This window comes from Symphalangus syndactylus, chromosome 7, assembly GCF_028878055.3.
Source record: "Symphalangus syndactylus isolate Jambi chromosome 7, NHGRI_mSymSyn1-v2.1_pri, whole genome shotgun sequence".
Classification (NCBI taxonomy): Eukaryota; Metazoa; Chordata; class Mammalia; order Primates; family Hylobatidae; genus Symphalangus; species Symphalangus syndactylus.
The window spans coordinates 93,023,809-93,040,250 of NC_072429.2; the positions used below are offsets into that span (position 1 = coordinate 93,023,809).

Genomic DNA, 16,442 nt, shown 5'->3' on the forward strand with positions numbered 1-16,442 from the left:
TATAGATTGAGCATCACAATACATGATAAATGCATTCCTCATGCATTGCTGATGAGAGTATATACCTGTACTAACCTCTGTAGAAGGCAATTTATCATTAGCCATCAAAATGCTAAAGGCACATACCTTGTGATGAGTATCCTACTCCAAGGTATTTATGAATATAGTCTCCTATATGTATGTATTATATAGATATTTATTGTAGCTTTATTTGTAATAACAAAAGATACCAAACAAACTAAATATCCATTATTAAGACATTGGTTAAGTACATTTGGCACATCCACACAATGGAATTAGTTTTAAAAGTAAGATAGTTCTGGCCGGGCACAGTGGTTCACGTCTGTAAACCTAGCATTTTGGGAGGCTGAGGTGGGCGGATCACTTGAGGTCAGAAGTTCAAAACCAGCCTGGCCAACATAGTGAACCCCTGTCTCTACTAAAAATACAAAAAAATTAGCCGGGTGTGATGGCAGGTGCCTGTAATCCCAGCTACTCAGGAGGCTGAGGCAGAAGAATCACTTGAACCCGGAGGCAGAGGTTGCAGTGAGCCAAGATCACACCACTGCACTCTGGCCTGGGTGACAGAGCAAGACTCCGTCTCAAAAAAATAAATAAATAAATAAGGTAGTTCTAAATGCATTGACAAAAAAGATTTCAGTGATATACTGTTGCAGTAAAAATGCAATGTATAGAACAAGGAAGCTAGTGAACAATTATTTAGATGGAGAAAAAAATATATAGATACAAATATGTTTCTAGAATACTTCAAAAAAGACATACAAAAAACTAGTAACTGGTTACCTCTGGGGAAGGGAAGTAGATAGCTAGGTAACAGGGAAGGGAGACTTTTTACTATATTCTCTTTTTGTTTGTTTGTTTGAGATAGAGTTTTGTTCTTTTTTGCCCAGGCTGGAATGCAACGGCGCAATCTCGGCTCACTGCAACCTCCACCTCCCTGGTTCAAGCAATTTTCCGGCCTCAGCCTCCCAAGTAGCTAGGATTACAGGTGTGCAACACCACATCCAGCTAATTTTGTATTTTTAGTAGAGACAGGGCTTCACCATGTTGGCCAGGCTGGTCTCGAACTCCTGACAGGTCATCCACCCGCCTCAGCCTCTCAAAGTGCTGGGATTACAGATGTGAGCCACCACGCCTGGCCAACTTTTTACTATATTCTTAACGCCTTCTGAATTTTTTACCATGTGCATGCATTACCAAAAAAAAAAAAAAAAAAAGTCACAAGGGATTACATATTGTATGATTCTCTTTACATCGCATATCCAGAATAGGTAAATCCATAGAGACAGAAAGCAAATTAGTGGTTGCCAGGGGCTGGAAAGAGAGGAGAGAAAGAGAGTGACTGTTTAATTGATCTGGGGTTTCTTTTTAGAGAAAAATGTTCTGGAACTAGATAGAAGTGACAGTTGTACAGCATTGTAAATATGCTAAATGCCACTTAGTTGTATACTTTAAAATGATTAAAATGGTGAATTGTATGTTATATTTTATCACAATAAAAAAACAAACATTTATGAATACAAATAAAACCAATAAAATATTTTAAAATATATTAGTTTCATGAGAGTAATATTTTGCTAAGATTAAACTGCTAATTACAATATAAATATGATACCAACAGATTTGACACACATCTTTTGTGTTTAACAAGCCTTTTATCCAATAGGGGATGAGATGGCTTAATTCATTCACCATCCCTATTTGAATATGGGAAACCTTCATTTAGCAAAAGTATACCACTTATACATTTGTCTACTTGTTCTCATCTGCAGGCATAAAATCATGTAATGGCACTCAATTATAAGGCAGCTATCCAAAAGATCTAGCACGAGCGTATACACTTTTATTCATATCATTTAAAAGAAAACACAAAAGTCTAACTTATCTGAGAATTTATAAACCCTTGAGAATATGTCCAACCATCTCCAAGGACCTAAGACCCACTTAAGAAACATTTAGCTAACTTCTCCACTGGGGAAAGATTTTTATCACTCCCGTTACACCTTTAATCTTCCACTCTTCACTACCTTTTTTCCTCTCAGCCTACAACATACTACCTTAAAACAAAAACACAACAAAACTCTCTAGCCCTCTACCATTCCTTGAGATACTACTTCCTTCACTACCGAATTTATTTATTTACTTACAAACTTTATTTACATACTTTACTCGCATTCACTTCCTCCACTGGCCTATTTGCATTCATCACATATCCATTACAGCATGACTTCTATTCCAAAACACTTGTGAAATTATTCTCTCAAATATTACCAGAGCCTACAAACTATAATGTTCCAGTAGCCTCTTTGTGGCTACTTGACTTCCCTGAAGCACTCTGAAGCCAAAGACAGCCAAGAGACTCAACTAGAGAAAACTGTAAGTTTCTCAGGATCTCTTCATTCAGTCACAAAACATTTTTAAATCTATATACTTTGATTTAAAACCTTAACAAGAGAACGTTCCTGCCTTTGCATGTCACAGTTTTGTGAAGGAGATTCAGGTAAACAGAAAACAGAAGATGGCACAGTCTCCTCTCACAGTTCTTCAGAATGAGAAGGAATCAGAAAGAATAAAATCTTTCTCTTTTTCTAAAGAAACTATATAGCTCTGAATATCCAAGAGATCTGGGGCTTCCTGTAGTCATTTCTGAGACTCCTATAACAAACTGGGTGGCTTTAAACAGCAGAATTTATTCTCTCACAGTCTGGAAACCAGAAGTCCAAAATCAAGGTGACACAGGGCCATGCTCTCTCTGAAGGTTCTAAGGGAGAATCTTTCTTGGCTTCTTTCTAGCCCCCGGTGGTTGCCAGCATCATGGGTGGTTATTCCAATCTCTGCTTCCACCATCACGTGGTCTTTTTCCCTCTGTGTTTCCATCTCTTTCTTCATAAGGACACCAGTCATTAAATTTAGGGTCTATCTTAATCCAGTATGACTTTATCTTGATTACATCTGCAAAGACCCTATTTCCAAATAAGGTCACATTCATAGGTACCAAGGCTTAGGACTTTAACATATATCTTTAGGAGACACAATTCAAGCCACTACATTTCCCCTCTCCCAGAATTTGGTTTTTGAAAGCCCAGGCTCAAAAGTACTGAACTAGATTGTTCATGAAAAGAAACACCTGTGGAGCTTGGATCAAAGAAGATAGAAGTGGGCCCTATGGCCGTTCTACCACACCCCTAAAGAAATCACATTCCCTAAGCTTTGGGGGAAGTCATTAGTGGTAGACCTACATCTTCATTCTCACACAAAGAATATTATCTGTAAACACGTAGTGTTATGAAGAGACTCAAAGTGTCCCGTGAATTCAAGAAAGTGAAAATGTACTTATCAGGGCTCTTTCAGTTGAAAGAGAAACTAAACTGAAACTAGCTTAAGCAAAAATGACATTAACAATGAATTAAATATTACGAATTACTATTAATCCTGTTTGGTATAATAACAATGTGTGGTTATGCAGGAGAAAACATTTATTTCAAGAAATACATGCTTAAGTGGCTAGAGGTAAAGTGGCATGATATATGCAACTTATTTTCAAAAGGTTGAGGGGAGTGCATCTACATAGAGAAAAAGAAAGAAAGCACACAAATGAGGCAAAATGTTAGTAACTGGTGAGTTTAGGATGTTAACTGAATCATTCTTTCAACTTGAGAGTATGTAGGCATATTTCAAAATAAAAAGGTGATGGGGAAAATGACATATTTTATTTAACTGGGACATACAGATTTGTAGCTCATTTCAAGGTGGATTAGATCTAGAATGAAAAAGATGTGAAAGGGTGAGTGGATACTAAACAGGTCTCTCATCTCTATGCTTTTCTATATACTACATCCCTCTCCAACAATCCACCATAGAGAACAAAACATTTCTCACAAAGCTCTTTTCCCCAATTTAACCTCTTTCTGAACAAGAAACAGGAGGGTATCAGGAGGTTGGCACAGGTTCTTCAGTCCACTGACTGTACTAATCAGAGAAAGCATTAAGGGATTAGGAGTTGAGTAAATTAACTCCCTCTTTATTTTATCTTAACTCTTAACTCCCTTCTCAAATTTAGCAGGGAAGAGAATGAGAAACTATAGTAGAACACAAATAAAGCCCAAGATTAGTAACATAAAAGGTATTATATTCCAGAGTCTAAATGTCATTTTCTGATGAAGAAATTAGAAAAGAACTGGGCATACATGGATCATTATCTACCTCGGGCTTAAAGTAGAAAAGAAAACCTGGGAAAACAGAATAGTCACCTAACAGGGATGGAAGCAAGGAAGGAGGAAGTGGAGAAAATAGGGAGGAAAGAAGGGAGAGCAAGTCAGTAAGATAGAGCAGCAGCTAAATTGCCATGCCCAGAGCTGTTCCTAGGGATCTTCCTATACTGAATCAGCTCAAAAAGTCTTTCTCGACCTTGTTCTGACACCAGTCACAGCTTTTGAAAAGTTATGAGGAGCACATAAATGGCATCAAGATAATGGCCAGTTAGGTAAATACAGAATTCCTTTCTGTCCCAACAAGATACAAACCCATTCACAGGTAAAATTCATTAATCATCAGAAAGTCCAAGAACTTCCTTCAAAATGGTTAAGTGCTTAGGGCACTTTGTTGATTTGCACTGGTATCATAAGGATGGCAGTTACTATTCTGTAGGCCAACAGATGGGGCCGGCTGGCTCAATCTGTTCATTCAACCAAAACATGAATAAAATGTAATTTGGAAAAATACAGTCTAATGATGGCTTTCACAAGGCCAAATAAACATCTATGAACCATCTTAATTATTTTTTTTAGTTACCTAATAGTGATCTCTTACATATACAAAAGGAACCATAATCATTATTTTAACTCAGTTCAACAATAGAGGGATGGAGCATTTGTTAAATGCTTGGTTTTCATGCAAGTATGTATCTTAATAATTCAACTCTGATTTGAAGTACTCCAGACTCTAATGAATTAACAAGTAACTAATTTCAAGTTCAACTCTCCAATTTTAGTCCAATTAACATGCTTTTTAGAAAAAAATGTATAAATCCTATCTTTAAACACAATCTTGGTTCTTGAGGAAAAGATCACATTTGACCAAGTTTATAATAAACAGTCTTAAGCATACATCTACTATAAAGCACACTTTAATCACACAGTTATTAATCCAATCACTAAAGATAAATTACGACAACAAAAAACCTGAACTACCAACAATGTAGTGGTATTACATCAACAATTTTCTAATATAACATATTCATTCTTCAATCATCATTTAAAGAATACTATAATACTATCGGTCAAGCATAAACCTTATAAATAAAAAGCAGTCTTACCTGTATGAGGTGGATCTAATGTTGCCAGTGTAGGTGCTTCAAAACAATATTTTCCACTGCAATTATCTCTGTAATTAATTTCTCTAGTACTTTCTTCACTAGGCAGATTTAAACTGCATATTCTAGGATCATTTTGTGATGGGAGAAAGGTGTTATTATTTGCAGCACCCTAAAAGAAACAAATACATATTTAAATCAGAAATCAAGCCTAATTTTCTGTATTTTCTGTATTTTTACATTAAAGATTCTAATTTAAAACATGAGCTACCAGTTATATATATAAATGAGAACTAGATATTTAAAAATAAATTAATATCTGCCAGGCATGGTGGCTCATGCCTGTAATCCCAACACTTTGGGAGGCCGAGGCGGGTGAATCACTTGAGGTCAGGAGTTTGAGACCAGCCTGGCCAACAGGGTGAAACACTGTCTCTACTAAAAATACAAAAATTAGCCTGGCGTGGTAGCAAGTGCCTGTTATCCCAGCTACTCGGGAGATTGAGGCAGGAGAATCGCTTGAACTCAGGAGGCGGAGGTTGCAGTGAGCCAAGATTGTACCACTGCATTCCAGCCTGGGCAACAGAGCGAGACTCCATCTCAAAAAAAAATTTAACTAATTAATTAAAATCTAATTTTTATTGCTTGTTTTTAGAGCTATTTTAAATTATGCTATTAAAACTGAACGATATGACAGAATGAAAAATTATGCTTATAATTATAGTATATTTTAAACATATCAGAAGTTTTTAAACAAATCATAACATGCCATTCTCATAGTAAAATGCTCTTTTTCTTGTTAAATTTCTCAATACTAAAATCAATACTTACATATTTTTAGGTGAGATAATGGTAATGTCACTATGTTGGGTTTTTTTAACGAGCCCCTACCTCTTTTTTTAAGAGATGGGGTCTCAGTCTGGTACCCAGGCTGAAGAGTGCAGTGTCACGACCATAGCTCATTGCAGCCTTCAACTCCTGGGCCCAAGGGATCCTCCCACCTCAGCCTCCCTAGTAGCTGGAACTACAAGCATGTGCCACCATACCCAGCTAATGTTTTTTATTTTCTGTAGAGATGGGGTCTATGTTGCCCAGGCTGGTCTTGAACTCCTGGCCTCAAGCAATCTTCCTGCCTAGGCCTCCCAAAGTGCTAAGATTACAGGGGTGAGCCACTGTACCCGACCTTAAAAAGCGCTTATATTTTAGAGACATATTCTAAAAATTTACAAATGAAAACATATTCCTGGAATTTGCATCAAAATAAGAAGGGAGGGACTCAAACTGGAGTGGAAAAGTAAAGATGGAACAAGAGGCCGGGCACAGTGGCTCACGCCAGTAATCCCAGCACCTTGGGAGGCCAAGGCAGGCGGATCACTTGAGGTCGGGAGTTCAAGACCAGCCTGGCCGACATGGTGAAACTCCGTCTCTACTAAAAAAAAAAACAAAAATTAGCCAGACACAGTGGTGCACACCTGTAATCCCAGCTGCTCGGGAGAATCGCTTGAACCCAGGAGGCAGAGGTTGCAGTGAGCCAAGAACGCACCAGTGTACTCCAGCCTGGGCGACAGAACAAGACCCTGTCTCAAAAAAATAAAAAATTAGGCCGGGCGCAGTGGCTCACACCTGTAATCCCAGCACTTTGGGAGGCCGAGGCAGGCAGATCACGAGGTCAGGAGATGGAGACCAACCTGGCTAACACGGTGAAACCTGATCTCTACTAAAAATACAAAAAATAAGCTGGGCGTGGTGGCAGGTGTCTGTAGTCCCAGCTACTCTGGAGGCTGAGGCAGGAGAATGGGGTGAACCCAGGAGGCGGAGCTTGCAGTGAGCCGAGATTGCGCCACTGCACTCCAGCCTGGGCAACAGAGCTAGACTCCGTCTCAAAAAAAAAAGATGAAACAAGCCGGCCGGGCGTGGTGGCTCATGCGTGTAATCCCAGCACTTTGGGAGGCCGAGGAGGGCAGATCACGAGGTCAGGAGATCGAGACCACGGTGAAACCCCGTCTCCACTAAAAAAAAATACAAAAAATTAGCCGGGCGTGGTGGCGGGTGCCCGTAGTCCCAGCTACTCGGAGAGGCTGAGGCAGGAAAACGGCGTGAACCCAGGAGGCGGAGCTTGCAGTGAGCCGAGATTGCGCCACTGCACTCCAGCCTGGGCGACAGAGCGAGACTCCGTCTCAAAAAAAAAAAAAAAAGGTGAAACAAGATCAGTCACGGCCAGGCATGGTGGCTCACACCTGTAATCCCAGCACTTTGGGAGGCCAAGGCAAGCAGATCCCTTGAGCTCAGGAGTTTGAGACCAGCCTGGGCAACATAGTGAAACTCAGTCTCTACAAAAAAAACAAAAATTAGCCAGGCACGGTGGGGTGTTCCGGTAGTCCCAGCTACTTCGAACGCTGAGGTGGGAGGATGGCTTGAGGCCAGGAGGCCAAGGCTGCAGGCAAGCTGAGATCACACCACTGTACTCCAGCCTGGGCAACAAGCCAGACCCTGCCTCAGAAAATAAAAATAAAAATAAGATCAGTCATAAATTTTCAATTGTTGAAATTAGGTAATATGGACAAGGAAGTTCACTATGTACTATTTTCCCTTTTTTTTTGTATATGTATGGGTTTTCTATTGCTGCTCTCTCAAATTACCAGAAATTTGGTGGCATAGAACAACACAAATTTATCATTTTATAGTTTCGTAAGTTAGAACACAGACTTAGGTCTTACTGCGTTAAATTCAAAGTTATCACCAGGGCTGCGTTCCTTTCTGGATGCTCCAGGAGAGAATATATTTCCTTGTCTTTTCAAAATCCTAGAAGCCACCCAAATTCTTTGGCTTAGCCCTCTTCCTCCATATTCAAAGTCAGCTATGTTACATCTCTCTGCCCCTGCTTCTCTAATCACCATCTCTTTCTCTGATCCTCTTCCCTCTCTCTCTTCCACTTCTAAGGACACTTATGATTATATTGGGCCCACTCATATCACCCAGGGTAACCTCCCCATCTCCAGGTCCTTAACATTAATCACGTCAGCAAAGTCTCTTTTGCCATGTAAGGTAACACAGATTCCAGTGATTAGGACATGAACATGTTTAAAGGGCCATTTTTTCTGTCTACCACAGTAGTACATGGTTGAATTTTTTTTACATAGAAACAATAATAGGCAAAGTTGTCATGTTATTATAAATACTCATCTTTTTTTTTTTTTTTTTTTGAGACGGAGTTTTGCTCTTGTTGCCCAAGCTGGAGTGCAATGGCGCAATCTCAGCTCACTGCAACCTCCGCCTCCCAGGTTCAAGCAATTCTCCTGCCTCAGCCTCCCAAGTAGCTGAGATTACAGGCATGCACCACCACACCCAGCTAATTTTCTATTTTTAGTAGAGACGGGGTTTCCCCATGTTGAGGCTGGTCTCGAACTCCTGACCTCAGGTGATCCGCCTGCCTCAGCCTCCCAAAGTGCTGGGATTACAGGCATGAGCCGCCGCACCCAGCCATAAATACTCATCTTAATAAATTTCATGGTTAGTAAATAAAGTTTCCAAAAAAAAACCTGATAATCTTTTTTTATTTTTTATATCTGATTAGATTTTAAAGTAAGTCAACTAATGAAGGTCACAAATTTTCTTTTTTGAAATATTTTATTTTCATATAATTTCAAACTCATGGAAACATTCCAAAAATAGTATTCCTATATACCTTTACCCATATTAACCATTGTTTTACATTTTCTTCCGTTTCCCTCTCCCCCTTTGCTCTTTCTGTGTATGTGTGTACAAACACACGTGAGAGTAAACTGCAGACACTATGCTCCTTCGCCTCTAAATATTTCAAGGTGTGTTTCCAAAGACTCTCTTCCATAATCACAGTAAAATTATCAAAGTTGATCATTTAACACTGGTATAATACCAGTATCTAATCCACCATCTATATTCAAATTTGGTCACTTATCCCAATAATGTCTGTTATAGATTTTTCCCCAAATCAGGATCCAATCCTACACCACACATTACACCTAGTCAGTATGTTCCTTTAGTTTCCTTTAATCTCTAACTTTATTCATCATTTCTGGTCTTGAAATTTCAAAATTTCAAAATAAGGCCAGTTATTTTGCTGAATATCCCTCAATCTGGATTTGTCTGATGTTTCCCTATGATTAGTTTCAGATTGTGAATTTGGGGCAAGAATACAACAGTTCATCATATTAGGAGGCACATAATATTGGTTTGTTCCATTACTAGAGGTATTAACTTTGATCACTGATTAAGGTGGTGTCTGCCAAAGTATTTTTCCCTTTGTAATTTTTTTAAGTATGTTGTGAGGAGATACTTGAGTATATTCAAATATCCTACTTCCTCATTGAACATTTACCCACTAGTTTTGGCATCCATTGAGACTCTCTAACACCATCATTACTTCTATTTCTATGCTTTAGCATTCCACTGTAAGGAAGAGTTTAATCTTCATTTATTTATTTATTCATTTATTTACATATATTAGTATGGATTCTGACTCCTGTATTATTCAATGGGTTATAATCCATTAGTATATTTCTTTTGATGTTTAGTTTGTTCCAGATTTTGTATTTATCAGACCAATCAAGTAAAAACCACTGAAGTCACCAAAGCAATACTTTTTCACTATAGGTTAATTCAGCCTAAGATAAGAAATAATTTAAAAACAAAAAGTTAAGAATGTAACAGACAAAGTAAAAAGATGGCGGAGTTGACTGCTAAGCCTAATACTTTTAGGCTTCTCATGTTACCTTGCTTAAAATTGCTGTATAACTTCAAAAATGCCCACTTCAGTTTTAAAAAGTAAAATAACTATTTAATTTATTTATAGAATTAAAAGAAAAAAATAGTAAATCAGTGTTTTTGCCTAGAATTAGTCCTTAGACACTACATCAAAAAACAAATCTTGGCCAGGCGTGGTGGCTCACGCCTGTAATCCCAACACTTTGGGACACCAAGGCAGGCAAATAACCTGAGATCAGGAGTTCATGACCAACCTGGCCAACATGGTGAAACCTCAACTCTACTGAAAATACAAAAATTAGCTAGGCGTGGCAGCAGGCGCCTTTAGTCCCAACTACTCCAGAGGCTAAGACAGGAGAATCGCTTGAACCCGGGAGGCAGAGGTTGCAGTGAGCCAGGATCATGCCACTGTACTCCAGCCTGGGTGACAGAGCAAGACTCCATCTCAAAAATAAATAAATAAATAAATACATAAATAAATAAATATTGTCTGGGCACAGTGGCTCACTCTAGCCTGGGCGACAGAGCGAGACTTCGCCTTAAAAAAAAAAAAAAAAAAAAAAAAAAAAAGACAGTTCTCCAAAGAGATACACAAATGGGTAATAAGCACACATAAAAGTGCTCCATATCAGCTATCAGAGAAACACAAAGCAAAACCACAATGAGGTACTACTTCACCCACTAGTATGGCCATAATCAAAAAGATAGTAAGTGTTGGTAGGGATATGGAAAAATTAAAACCTTCATACAATGATGGTAAGAATGAAAACGGTGCAGTCAGCTTGGAAAAGAGTCTGTCAGTTCATTAAGAGGTTAAACATAGAATTATCATGTGATCCAGCAATTCTACTCCTAGGAATACACTCAAAAGAAATGAAAACATGGCCAAGTATGGTGGCTCATATCTGTAATTCCAACACTTTGGGGGGCTGAGGAGAGGACTGCTTGAGCTCAGGACTTAGAGACCAGCCTGGGCAACATAGGCAGACCCCATCTCTATAAAAAATTTAAAAATTAGCCAGGTATGATGGCACATGCCTGTGGTCCCAGCTACTTAAGAGACAGAGGTGGGAGGATCACTTGAGCCTAGTAGGTGGAGGCTGCAGTGAGCCATGATGGTGCCATCATCAAGACCCTATCTCAAAAAAAAAAAGAAAGAAAGAAAAAAGAGAGAAATGAAAACACATATCCACACAAAAATTTGTACACAAACATTCATATTACTCATAATTGCTAAAAAGTGGAAACAACCCAAATGACCATTAACTAATGAATAGATAAATAAAATGTGGTATATTAAAACAACAGATTATTCAGTGTGGCAGGCAGAATAACGGCTCCCAAAGATGTCCACACCCTAATTCCCAGAATCTGTGAATGTATTGTTATGTGGTAAAAAGGACTTTGCAGATGTGATTAAGGACCAGGACCTTGAAATGGAGAGATGATCCTGGATTACCCAGGTGGGCCTAACCTAATCAAATGAGTTCTAGCTGCAGAAAACCAAAGAGAAGGAAACGTGAGAACTCAAACGTGCTTCCCTGGCTGTGAAGACGGAAGAAGGGGGCCATGAGCCAAGGAACGTGGTGACCTGGAAAAGCTGGAAAAAGCCAGGGAACAGATTTCGCCTAAAATCTCCAGAAATGAATGTAGCCTTGCCAACACCTTGATCTTAGATCTGTGTTGAACTTTTGACCTACAGAACTATAAGATAATTCATTTGTGTTGTTTTAAGCCATTAGATTTGTGGTAATTTGTTTCAGCAGCAAGAGAAAACTGATATTTCAGCAATAAGAAATAAATTACTGATAAAAAGTTTATTTTTGGTGTCATGAAAATGTTCTAAAATTGATTGTGGAGATGGCTGCACAATTCTGTGAATATACTAAAAACCACTGAGTTGTAGTAAGTAGACTGTATGGTATTTAAATTATATCTGTATTAGTCTGTTTGCATTGCTATAAAGGAATACCTGAGACTGGGTAATTTATAAAGAAAAGAGGTTTATTTTGGCTCACAGTTCTGCAGGCTGTATAGGAAGCATGGTGCCAGCTTCCGTTTCTGATGAGGGCCTCCAGAAGCTTATAATCAGGGCAGAAAGTAAAGGGGGAACCTGTGTCTCAATCGGAAGAGGGAGAGCAAAAGAGGGAGGGGGGAGATGCCGTATTCTTTTTAAACAACCAGATATCACATGGACTCAGAGCGAAAACTCACTCATTACCATGAAGACAGCACCAAGCCATTCATGAAGGATCCATCCCTCATGACCCAAATATCTCCCATTAGGCCAACCTCAAACACTGGAGGTCACGTTTCAACATGAGATTCTGAAGGGACAAATATCTAAACTCTATCGATACCTAAATAAAGCTGTATTTTAAAAAGGAAAGAAAGAAAGAAACCTTATTAAGAAAACAAAAGCCTATGTTTTCTCCTTACAGTGTGCCAGAATTTTTACATTGGTAAGTGCTAAACAATCTGCTTGGGAAAGAAATATAGGATAAAACAAACACATACACACCAAAAAAAGCAGAGTCAAAAATTAGAAGGTTTTTTCAGCAAAAAAAAAAGACAACATTAAAAACCAGGCAAAGACCTTAAATAGACATTTTTGCAAAGATATACAAATGGCCAATAAGCACATGAAAAGATGCTCAGCATCACTAGTCATTAAGGAAATACAAATCAGAACCACAGTGAAATACAACTTCACAACTACCGAGATGCCAATAATAAAAAATTTTTTTAAATGGAAAATAACAAGTATTCCTGAGGATGTAGATGCTACAACCATTACACATTCCTGTTGAAGATGTAAAATGGTACAGCTACGAAAAACAGTTTGATAGTTCCTCAGAAAGCTAAACACAGGATTACCATATTACTCAGCAAATCCATTTCTAGTTATAACCCAAAAGAACTAAAACAGGAACACAAACAGAAACTTGGATGCCAATGTTCATAGCAGCATTATTCACCATAGCAAAAAGGTGGAAACTGCCCAAGCATGCATCAAATAGATGAGTGGATGGATAAACATAATGTGGTAAAACCATATAATGATTATTCAACCATACAAAAAAATTAAGTTCTGATACACGCTGCAACATGGATGAACCTTGAAAACATTATGCTAAGGGAAATAAGCCAAACACAAAAGGACAAATATTGTATGATTCTACTTCCATAAGGTACCTAGGGCAGTCAGATTTATAGAGACAAAAAGTAGAATAGTGGTTATCAGGGGCTGATTGGAGAGAATGGGGAGTTAATGTTTAATGGGTACAGAGTTTCTGTTTGGGGTAATGAAAACATTTTGGAAACAGATTGTGGCGATGGTTGCACAACAGTGTGAAAGTCATTAATGCCACTTAATTGTACACTTAAAAATGGTAACGTGGCAAATTTTATGTTACATATGCTTAATCACAATAAAAAGGAAGAGGGAAAAAATTAATAGACTTTAATCCCTATAACACAAAAGGATCAGGGAATTGCAGAGTAGTAGGTAGTATGAATTCTCCATTTTATATGCCTACTTTATATACCTTTCATATATACTAACACCTTTGATCTTAGACCTAAGACCAAAACAATCCTTTTTCTAATAGTAAATGAGACATGTTAAGACTGCTTTCAGTATTCACTTTTTTTTTTTTTGGGTGGTGGGGGACGGAGTCTTGCTCTGTCACCCAGGCTGGAGTGCAGTGGCATCATCTCAGCTCACTATAACCTCCACCTCCCAGGTTCCGGCAATTCTCCTGCCTCAACCTCCAGAGTAGCTGGGATTATAGGCACGCGCCACCATGCCCGGCTGGTTTTTGTATTTTTAGTAGAGACGGAGTTTCACCATGTTAATTAACCAGGCTGGTCTCGAACTCCTGACCTCAGGTGATCTGCCCGTCTCGGCCTCCCAAAGTGCTGGGATTACAGGCATGAGCCACCGCACCCAGCCAGTATTCACTTTTTATAGATAAAAATGAGAAGAAATGTTTGGGATAGTGATATAAATCATTATGTATTTTTTCCTCTTTAAATGACCTTAAAGAAGTTTTCACTTATAGAATCTCCATCCCTTCCCTCAAAGAGGTACTTACTTACCATTACCAAAAGTTTATTTTATAGACTCAAGTACATCTTATTCCATTGATTGATTGAATGAGACAGGGTCTTGCTGTGTTGCCCAGGCTGGAGTGCAGTGGCACAATCACAGCTCACTGCAGCTTCGACCTCCCAGGCTCAAGTGATCCTCCCACCTTAGCCTCCCGAGTAGCAGACACTCCAGGTGCACACCACCACACCCTGCTAAATTTTTATTTTTTGTAGAGATGGGGTCTCACTATGTTACCCAGGCAGGACTTGACATCCTTAGCCCAAGTGATCCTCCTGCCTCCGCCTCCCAAGGTACTGGGATTATAGGCATGAGCCACTGTGCCCAGCCTGTTATTCCTTTTTAAAAAAAAGTATGTAATCTTCATTTCCAAGGTTTTTAGAAGAGGTTTTCAGAGATACTGAAAATTCCTACAGGCAGAAAATACTGTTATCTCTTTAAATGGCATTTTCTTAAACATACATGCTTCTCTATATTATCTATATTATGAGTCCTTTTTTGCCTTACCTCAAATAATTTTATATCTGGATTCAGTTTTGTAATCTCTTCATTCAGACCTGGATTACTTCTTCCTGGAGGTATAAATTTTGGTTTTTTGAAGGAATTCCCCTGCAACTGACTTGGTGCTGCAGATCGTCTCATATTCAGCAGTGGTGACCTGAAAAATACCCAAAACAGTAACTATCCATGAATCTAATTACAATCACCCCCAAATATAAAAATAGCTCAAAACTACAACTGAGATGGAGCAGGAACCCCTCTTAGGGGCCTGCCTGGGCCCCCAAGCATAGAAACAAAGGAAAATCTTCAGTTCCTTCAAAGGAAATTCCAGGCATTTAGCTAGCCCTGAGAAGTATATGAGCAATATGATTAGCAAGAAGGTAATAGCTTAAAATAATGGTGAGGGAAGTTAGAGTGACAAACTCTTTGGTTCCCTCTAGAAATTAAAGGTAACATCTTAACATATGTCCTTGAGTTGTTTTTCAGAAATCCAGACCCCCACCAAATGGAAAATACTGTCTACTGGCATATAGACCTCAGATTAGGGGAAACAGGACTGAACTCTAACTGCTATTCTTTGTTCTAAATTTCTTCTTCAGGGGCCTGGAGGAAGTCATACCCACAGGCCAGAGCTCAACATTCCTTTCTGCTGACCCCAAGTTTTTAGACAAAGCTTCACTTCCTTAACCAATCCCAAATCAGAGAATCTTTTAATACATCTATGACTCCTAAGCCCCCACTTCAAGATTTCTCACCTTTTTAGGCCAAATCAATGATGCATTGATTTATGACTTTGCCTATAACCTCTGCCTCCCCATCTTTAAAAATAGTTACATGTAAGCCATCACAGAGTTTGGGTCTTAACCATCAGCTGCCCATTTTTCCTCGCTTGGCACCCTGCAATAAATGCCTTTCTCTTGCTGCAAATCCCAATGTCTGTGGACAGCTTTGCTGTGCCAGGCAGGCCGTCTCAAGTTTGGTTTGGTAATACAACCATGACATATGTAAAAAGGTACAAGGGGCTGGCATAGTGGTTCATGCCTGTAATCCCTGTACTTTGAGAGGATGAGGCGGGAGGATCCCTTGAACCTAGGAGCTTCGTCTCTATTAAAAATTAAAATTAAAAGAAAAAAAAAGGCCGAGGGCAGTGGCTCACGCCTGTAATCCCAGCACTTTGGGAGGCCGAGGCAGGCGGATCACGAGGTCAAGAGATTGAGACCATCCTGGCTAACACAGTGAAACCACATCTCTACTAAAAAAAATACCAAAAATTAGCCGGGCGTGGTGGCGGGCGCCTATGGTCCCAGCTACTCGGGAAGCTGAGGCAGGAGAATGGCATGAACCCAGGAGGCGGAGCTTGCAGTGAGCTCAGATCACGCCACTGAACTCCAGCTTGGGCGACAGCGAGACTCTGTCTCAAAAAAAAAAAAAAAAAAAAAAAAAAGATAAGAGGAGCTTGGTGGTGCATGCCTGTAGTCTCAGCTACTCAGGAGGCTGAGGTGAGGGGGATCCCTTGAGGTCAGGAGTTCAAAACCAGTCTGGGCAACATAGCAGCAAGACTTCAACTGAAAAAACAAAAACAAAACATAAGAGAATAAGCCTGAGAAAACAAGTTCAGGCTGGGCAAAGTGGCCCACATCTGTAATCCCAGCACTTTGGGAGGCCAAAGTGGGAGGATCGCTTGAGCCCAAGAGAGCCCATCTCTTGTTTTTTTTTTTTTTAAAAAAAAAGGAAAAGAAACTAAGTTCAATAGCT

General features: G+C 39.2%; 1 protein-coding gene across 5 annotated transcripts in view; it reads right to left on the minus strand.

Annotated features, from left to right (window-relative positions):
- Positions 1 to 16,442, minus strand: part of RAD54B (RAD54 homolog B) — a 111,135-nt gene that overhangs the window by 88,377 nt on the left and 6,316 nt on the right. For all 5 annotated transcript variants that reach the window (XM_063643454.1, XM_055286778.2, XM_063643453.1 and 2 more), the window contains exons 2-3: positions 14,694 to 14,844; positions 5,336 to 5,504 (exon numbers count right to left, since the gene is read on the minus strand). In XM_063643454.1, the coding sequence (XP_063499524.1) occupies positions 5,336 to 5,504; positions 14,694 to 14,828 (304 nt within the window). In that variant the 5' untranslated portion in view covers positions 14,829 to 14,844. The remainder of the gene's footprint in view (positions 1 to 5,335; positions 5,505 to 14,693; positions 14,845 to 16,442) is intronic.